Source organism: Papaver somniferum, unplaced genomic scaffold (genome assembly GCF_003573695.1).
Source record: "Papaver somniferum cultivar HN1 unplaced genomic scaffold, ASM357369v1 unplaced-scaffold_15, whole genome shotgun sequence".
Classification (NCBI taxonomy): Eukaryota; Viridiplantae; Streptophyta; class Magnoliopsida; order Ranunculales; family Papaveraceae; genus Papaver; species Papaver somniferum.
In genome coordinates this window covers 1884906-1891964 of record NW_020624376.1, presented here as the reverse complement: position 1 = coordinate 1891964, position 7059 = coordinate 1884906, and the positions used below count along the sequence as shown (strand labels likewise).

At 37.0% G+C, this 7059-nt stretch overlaps 3 protein-coding genes across 3 annotated transcripts; all 3 read right to left on the bottom strand.

Moving 5' to 3' along the window:
* Positions 1–686: 686 nt before the first annotated feature.
* LOC113335654 (putative pectinesterase 63) lies at positions 687–2174 on the bottom strand. Its single transcript, XM_026581678.1, has 4 exons — positions 1610–2174; positions 1303–1509; positions 978–1219; positions 687–872 (listed from the first exon to the last, which is right to left on the bottom strand). Exons 1-4 carry the CDS (start codon positions 2105–2107, stop codon positions 689–691), a joined length of 1131 nt encoding a protein of 376 aa, XP_026437463.1. The 5' UTR covers positions 2108–2174; the 3' UTR covers positions 687–688.
* A 742-nt stretch (positions 2175–2916) lies between these two features.
* LOC113335792 (putative pectinesterase 63) lies at positions 2917–4412 on the bottom strand. Its single transcript, XM_026581831.1, has 3 exons — positions 3872–4412; positions 3578–3784; positions 2917–3491 (listed from the first exon to the last, which is right to left on the bottom strand). The coding sequence occupies exons 1-3, from the start codon at positions 4367–4369 to the stop codon at positions 3087–3089; spliced, it is 1110 nt and encodes a 369-aa protein (XP_026437616.1). The 5' UTR covers positions 4370–4412; the 3' UTR covers positions 2917–3086.
* Positions 4413–4869: 457 nt separating this feature from the next.
* On the bottom strand, positions 4870–6664 carry LOC113335673 (putative pectinesterase 63). The gene is made up of 4 exons (XM_026581692.1): positions 6036–6664; positions 5602–5808; positions 5246–5487; positions 4870–5150 (listed from the first exon to the last, which is right to left on the bottom strand). The coding sequence occupies exons 1-4, from the start codon at positions 6543–6545 to the stop codon at positions 4991–4993; spliced, it is 1119 nt and encodes a 372-aa protein (XP_026437477.1). The 5' UTR covers positions 6546–6664; the 3' UTR covers positions 4870–4990.
* Between the last annotated feature and the right edge of the window lie 395 nt (positions 6665–7059).

Sequence of the window (7059 nt, the reverse complement as noted above, 5' to 3'; positions counted from 1 at the left end):
GGACTATTTATATAATTACGTGTAATTTTATGGGCTACGTGCAATGACGTTTAAAGGTATGTCTGGTTAAATTAAATATTTATTTTAAATGAGATATAGTTAATAAAAATATGAGCTAGATTTAAGAGAAACCTTTTTTTTTTCTTGTTATACACTGGCGTGTTACAGAGTTTCAGTACAAAATGATGGTACAATCCGTACAAATAAAAATCACACAAATGTACTTCCTTGTACATAACAATCTACAACTTTTCGACTTTTCGCTACACTCTGAAAACTTGAGATCAAAATGAGGTCTGCGAGTGTCCCAAATGAGGTTCTTAGATGGTATTTTTTCAAATGAGGTTTCTTTCCTTCCATAACAATATAACATATTCATTCCCAAATCAGGTTTCTTTCCTCCCCAAATGACTGTTTGGGTACCACGTAACCACGTGTAGTTTTAACCAAGTTCTTTAATTAAATGCATGCTTTCAAAACAAAAAAAAACAAAAAAACATAACATATATAAAAACGCAACATTCCACGAAGTCTTTGCTTAGCCGGTCCGGATTGGGCATATATATATCCAAGATATACAAGCATCTAAACACTCACACTGGAAGCGACAATTGTACACACCATAATTTCCATTCTCAATTATAGAGAACGCAAATATTAATCAAGATAGCATCCTTAATTGCAGGTGTTAAGGTTTAAGCATCTTATAACCTCTGAACTTAGGAGGAGGAAGAATCCAATAAGAGCCATTGATGTAATTGATGTCCAAGTAAGGTTTTGCTTCTTCATCTGTTAACATCTTTACATATTTTACACGTCTTGTTGGGTTTGCTCCTGGACCTTTGCACTTGTATTCTCCATAAAATACAGTCCTGCACCACCAAACACATATTAACAACTCAAATAGGGATACAAGAATAGCAAACGCTGAAGAAAAAGTATTTGAAACAATGTGAAAGAAAGATTTGAGTGTATACTTATCGGCTTCGATGTTTCCTCGATCGTTCCATCCTTCGGAATTAACTACAGTTCCCATGTCTGAGTAAATGAATACAACTTTTGCCCTTTGTTTCCATGCTCGTCCCAAATATGTCTTACTATTGCCAGGACCTGAAACTAAACAATGAACAAAAGAAAATCCGCTATCGTCTTTTTCTTCTGTTCTTGCTTGTGCTGTTATAACTGCTACGTCAGGCGCCACCGATCTTAACTCTGTGTTCTGCAATAAACATATACTAGTTTGCATAAATTATCTAGGTGCGCCAACACAGGCATCATAACGAAGGATGAGCAAATGCTTACCAAGTAGAGTGATTTGCCATCACCAAAGATGTAATCCACGGTTCCTTCAACATAACAGTCCTTGAAAAAATGATTGCCCCTATCATCGCATAGAGTGTCCTGGAAACCAATGAACTTGCAATTATAGAATGAAGCTCTGTCACCTGAAATTCTCATTGCTACTGCTTGAGCTCCTTTTCTTATTCCATCAGGCATTGGTGATGAATTCTGAAATATAACCAAATTTTTTATTATTAATCGTTTCGATTGGTTCTCTGAGTATTTCCTACTCGAAACAGAAGTTTAAAAAAAATGGATTAGTACGCACCTCAAAAATGATATTGACAGCCATGAAGTAATCGGACGAGACGATAACGGAAGCACTATCTACGGTACCATACTCAGAAGCAGTGCCGTGAAATGTAAGCTTCGGCATTTGATATTTCGATCCAAAAAATGTGATAAAGGGTTTCGTCTGATCAACATTTATCTTCTCCTTGTAAACACCAGGACCTATCCGTATAATCACACGTCTATTATTTCCCGACGGTATACTATCTATAGCTTCAGTAATAGTCTTGAATTGCCCCAATCCGTCTTGACGTACGAGGATAACTAACACCTGGCTCTCTGCGTCCACCAAACGTTGTTCAAGTCCTCCTATGTCATTCTTACGGACCTCAAACGGGATTATATTTGTGGCAGACCAAGATCGCAAACTTGCTGGATTCTCAGGAATTGGTGAAACGTTAACTGAGAAAACAGGAATTAGCAGGTGTAAGAGAAGAACAAGAAAAGTGGGAAGAAAAACAACGTAGCTCTTCATTTTGTTGTTCTGCTAATTAAACATTTTGTTTTTCATGGAATTATTTATCATAGTAGGGAGCAACTGAATTCAGAATGTGTCCATTGTCCACTGATTTGGAACTGAATTAGGTTCTGAATTAGTTAGGTTGCTTGAACTTGTTCGAGGTTTATTGGTGAATTTTTTTTTGTAACTGAAATTGGAAAAGCTGTTTTATGGGTCAATGGGTGAGTAATACCAGGGTGCCTATGTACGTACATATCCGATACCGACACGCAGTTGCAATAATACACAGAAGATCACAAACATCTGTGCGATGACCAGAAGATTATATAATTAATGCACACACATAATGCCATTTTTTTTTCCATATTCTTTTTGCTATTTTTTTTTTAAGCATTCTTTTTGCTTTTAATCGCAGAATATATGGTAAATGAAGAACTACTTGATGTTTAAGAAAAATTCATGAGAAATACTTTACGTCTGACATCCTTGACAATCAGTGACAATGTAAGCGTACCTAAGAGATGTCAATCATAGAGTTGGATTAGTTTATTAGGGGTAAACATCATCTGTAAGCATAGAGTCAGGTTGTCATGTTTTATCTCACGAGTGTCTTTCGATATTCTGTCAGCCAATTTGGAATAATTGCATAGGCTATACGATATGCGCATATGTATTGTTAGACCTACCTGTTTTGAAGCTTTAGCCAATTTTGGCATAACCCTTTTTTTTCTTTTCTTGCTGATGAAGTTTTGTTTTCTTCTTGTTTGGCAAATATATATAGTGTACACGTTATGGGAGAAAGCGAATTGCGAACAAATTAAAGGGACAGCTCAAAATGTCTTTGTTTTCCATTGATTTTGTAGATTAACGTTTTCTCTTACGTCCACAATAACAATAAAAAAAAAAAACATATTCTTGCAATTAGCAAGGTCATGGTTCGTACTAAGGCGATACAACAAGTGATCATGCATCATTTGTAGCGGTTGGTTACATTTTATGCGAGGTGGGGAGGAGGAAGAAGCCAAGTTGAAGCATTGAGGTTATTGAGATCCAAAAATGGTCTTGCTTCTGCATCCGTTAATTTCTTGGCGTATTTTACTCGGCCTGATAAGTTTGATCCCGGACCTTTGTTCATGTACTCTCCATAATATACCGTCTTATCAACTGCGCTTTTCCCGTTATCACTCCAGCCTTCTGGATGGATGCATGCTCCCATGTCTACGTAAAGGAATACGACTTTTCCCCAATCTCTCCATAACCTGCCCAAGTATGTTTTACCAGTAGTGACACCAGAAATTGAACCATGTATGAATGCAAATCCAGTTGTTTCAGATTCTGCTGTCCTTCCGTGCGCGGTTATAACTCCCCCTTGGTCCCAAACTGCACGTATCTCCGAATTCTGCGCATTAAACGCAATGAGCGTAAGCTCGTATCCTATGACCATTTGGCAAAAGAATTAAGGAGATAGAGAGATAGATAAGATACCAGATATACTGATTTGCCGTCGCCAAAAATGAAGTCAGCCATGCCTTCAATATAACAATCTTTGAAAAAGTGATTGCCATGTAAATCGCATAGAGTGTCTTGGAAACCTTTGAACCTGCAGTTATAGAATGCAGCTTTGTCCCCGGCGATTGTCATTGCTACTGCTTGACCATCCATTGTTCCCATTTTTGGCATTGGCGATGAATTCTAATAATTTACCAAATGAAAACAGAAGTTAGGAAAGAAAACGTATTGCGACATGAAATCTCAGCATTATGAGCCTGAAAAACTCACCTCAAAGATGATATTCACAGCCATGAAGTATTCAGAATAAACTGTAACCGAACCACTAAAAACGGTACCATATTGTCTCGCGGTACCATCAAACGTCAGCGTTGGCATGTCGTTTGCATCTCCATATAACGTAACGAATGGTTGGTCTCTTTCTATCGTTATCTTTTCCTTATAAACACCAGGACCGATCCAAACGATTGTACGTTGGGTATTCGCTTTTGGGATAGACTTTATGGCATCAGTCACCGTTCTGAATTGGCCTGAACCATCTTTACGAACTTTGATTATAACTACATGTTGCTCAGCTGTTACAAGAGCTGGATCAAGATTTGATATATCACCTCTACGATCTCTGACTGAGACAAGATTTGCATGTGCCCAACTGCTCAAACTTGCTGGATCGCTTGGAATAGGCGCTAATGAAAATGAAAAAACAGGAACTAAAAGACCAAGAAAAATGGTGTTCACAAATGTTGCAGGAACAATGTGGTTCTTCATTTTTCTTGGTCTATTTTGTTCCAAATGTACGTAGGTTCGTTTTTCACAAGCTATTTATAAACGGGAGAGATATAAGATTAGATATCGCCGTTTTCGTGGCTGGTTTGTGATAATTATAAACTGGTTTACTAAACTTGGATGTAAGCTAGGATTTATGAGGTTGTGTTCTAATAATAGGCTATTGTTAATCAATTACAAAGGAGTTCTTGGTAAGGATTTATGCGTACGTTATTGATGTAGTGCATAAAAGCATGGCAGAAACATACCTAGAGGAAAGGGAGCGGCGTACTCGTTGTTCTTAAGCACTTTGGGAAGAAACGCACTTATGGTTAGTTTGTGGTAGTTTTGGTTGTTTCAGTATTTTAGGTAGGAAATAAGAAATCTGTTGCTGCTTATGGCATGTACAGATATTTTCATTATTAGCATAGATTTTTAGATCTCTATAGCTTTATTTTCTAGGGTTATAGATTCTGCGATGTTTCTTTGATTATTTGGGTAACTCAAACAACAAGAACATAAAACCATTTTCATTAACAAAACACTAAAAATAATAAATATATAAAAAAAAAAAAAGATCCCCACACAAGAAAGAAGTGAGGATACAGAAATATAATTCTGCATTTAAACCACAGGAGGAGCTGTAATCCATGTCGAACCCTTGACATATTCAATGTCTAAGTATGGTTTTGCTTCTTGGTCTGTTAGCATTTTCGTAAATGTTGCCCTTCCTGATGTGCTCGCCCCTGGACCCGTACAATGGTATTCTGCAAAATACACAGTCCTGCAAGGAACAAAAAAAAAGAACATCTGAAATTGTTACACAAATCGAAGCGATGCAAAAAATTTGTATTTGTCAATTGGTATTGAATTGCATACTTATCGTTTTTAGTGTCTCTATGATTGTCCCATCCTTCAGGTTTCACAGAGTCGTCCATGGATGAGTATGCGAATATAGTCTTGGCATATGGCTTCCATGCCCTTCCTAGGACGGTACTACCAGCCCCACTACCTTGAATAGTAGCATGTACAAAGACGTATCCTGTGTCATCTGGTTTCTCTCTTGCTTGTGCAGTGAGAACTCCAGCCTTATCTTTAGATACCGAATGTAAAGTCGTTTTCTACACCAAACGTTACATGAACATAGACATCAAACATTTTAAATCATGTTAATGTGCGTTGCATGGGTCGTATCATGCATGTGAAGATGAGTTAAGAGTTAGATAGATAGATACCAAATATAGGGATGTACCACTTCCAAAGATGAAATCAGCTGTTCCTTCAATAAAACAGTCCTTGAAAAAATGCAATCCCCTGTCATCACATATAGTGTCTTGGTATCCATAAAATTTACAATTGAAGAAGGAAGACTTGGTCCCCGAGACCCTTATCGCTGCTGCCTGAGCTCCTTTTCTTACTCCATCTGGCGGAGGCGATGAGTTCTGAAATTCAAAAGTGTAATAACATGATCATCCCGGTTAGCGTACGCCATTCATGTATTGCACTTGTCTCAAGCCAACTGATGAACTTTCCCTGGCAGTAGCGGTATGATCTTAAAATATGAATGTCACAACATGCAACAATCTTGGGGTAAATTCATCCAATAAGGAAAATTTGTGCATGACAAAGAAAATTCATTAGAGAAATGGTGTTTAAAAAAATTCATCACCTCAAAGATAATGTTAACACCCATGAAATAATCCGACTCGGTTATTACACTTGCGCTATCGACCGTTCCATACTTGGCTGCATCACCATTAAATGAAAGCTTTGGCATATCACTAGCCTTCTCTCCGTAAAACGTAACAAATGGCTTCGATCTTGGTACTTTAATCTTCTCTACGTAAGTTCCAGGACCGATAACAATAATCGTTCTTTTAGTGTTCCGTTCAGGGATGCTATTAACAGCTTCAGTTATAGTCTTGAATTGGCCTGACCCATCTTTTCTTACCAGTATTTTTACAGGGGTTTTCTCTGCTTGCTTGATAAGAGGATCGAGTTCTGGATCGTTGGCGCGTGCGCTAAACGGAAGTATATTACTCGATTCCCATGTATGTAGAGCAGCTGGATCTGATGGAAATGGAGTTACCTTAAGTGAAATCACTCCTGGGATTAGTAGAAGTAGATTAGAATGAAGAAACAACATTATTAGAAGGACATTGTTTTGAGCCATTTTCATTAGCTTTTTGTTATTATTATTTTGTTTATTTTGTCTATCTATATATATTCACATACATGCTGAAATGTGCACCTAATTTGTAGAGATTAGAGAAGAATTCCATGACCAAGTCCAATGTTGTTAGTGCTTTACATGTGCTATTTAACTTTAGAATGCCCTATAATTGTATCCGTAATCATAGGTAGTCTGGTATAGAAAATCGAAATTGTTTCTTCCACATGCTTTTTTTTTGAACCGTTTTTTGGCACCACCCAATTTCGTGGGGACCATTATTCTTTTTTTTTTGTGGATATAAGAAGTAATTTTGAGTCACTTCTTATCTAAATTTTTTGTTAATACCAAACTTGTCCTTGGTAATTAAATTAGTTAGTGTAGTGATTAATTAGTGGTTAGTGAATAGTAATTTATTAATAGGATAGTTTTGTTATAAAAAGAATTATTGAGAGAGAGAAGAAGAAGAAGATGGGTGAACCAAAAAAATTTATTTTGAGTTTGGTAAATATGATATGAATGA

Bases quoted from the DNA above. Each gene is read 5' to 3' on its own strand.
- LOC113335654 (XM_026581678.1), bottom strand. From the start codon at position 2,107: ATGAAGAGCTACGTTGTTTTTCTTCCCACTTTTCTTGTTCTTCTCTTA. The intron at 1,220-1,302 runs GTAAGCATTTGC...TGTTTATTGCAG, and splicing joins ATGGCAAATCACTCTACTTG to AACACAGAGTTAAGATCGGT. The intron at 873-977 runs GTATACACTCAA...TTGGTGGTGCAG, and splicing joins GGAAACATCGAAGCCGATAA to GACTGTATTTTATGGAGAAT.
- LOC113335792 (XM_026581831.1), bottom strand. From the start codon at position 4,369: ATGAAGAACCACATTGTTCCTGCAACATTTGTGAACACCATTTTTCTT. The intron at 3,785-3,871 runs GTGAGTTTTTCA...GTAAATTATTAG, and splicing joins CTGTGAATATCATCTTTGAG to AATTCATCGCCAATGCCAAA. The intron at 3,492-3,577 runs GTATCTTATCTA...TTTAATGCGCAG, and splicing joins ACGGCAAATCAGTATATCTG to AATTCGGAGATACGTGCAGT.
- LOC113335673 (XM_026581692.1), bottom strand. From the start codon at position 6,545: ATGAAAATGGCTCAAAACAATGTCCTTCTAATAATGTTGTTTCTTCAT. The intron at 5,809-6,035 runs GTGATGAATTTT...TTTGAATTTCAG, and splicing joins GTGTTAACATTATCTTTGAG to AACTCATCGCCTCCGCCAGA. The intron at 5,151-5,245 runs GTATGCAATTCA...TGTTCCTTGCAG, and splicing joins AGAGACACTAAAAACGATAA to GACTGTGTATTTTGCAGAAT.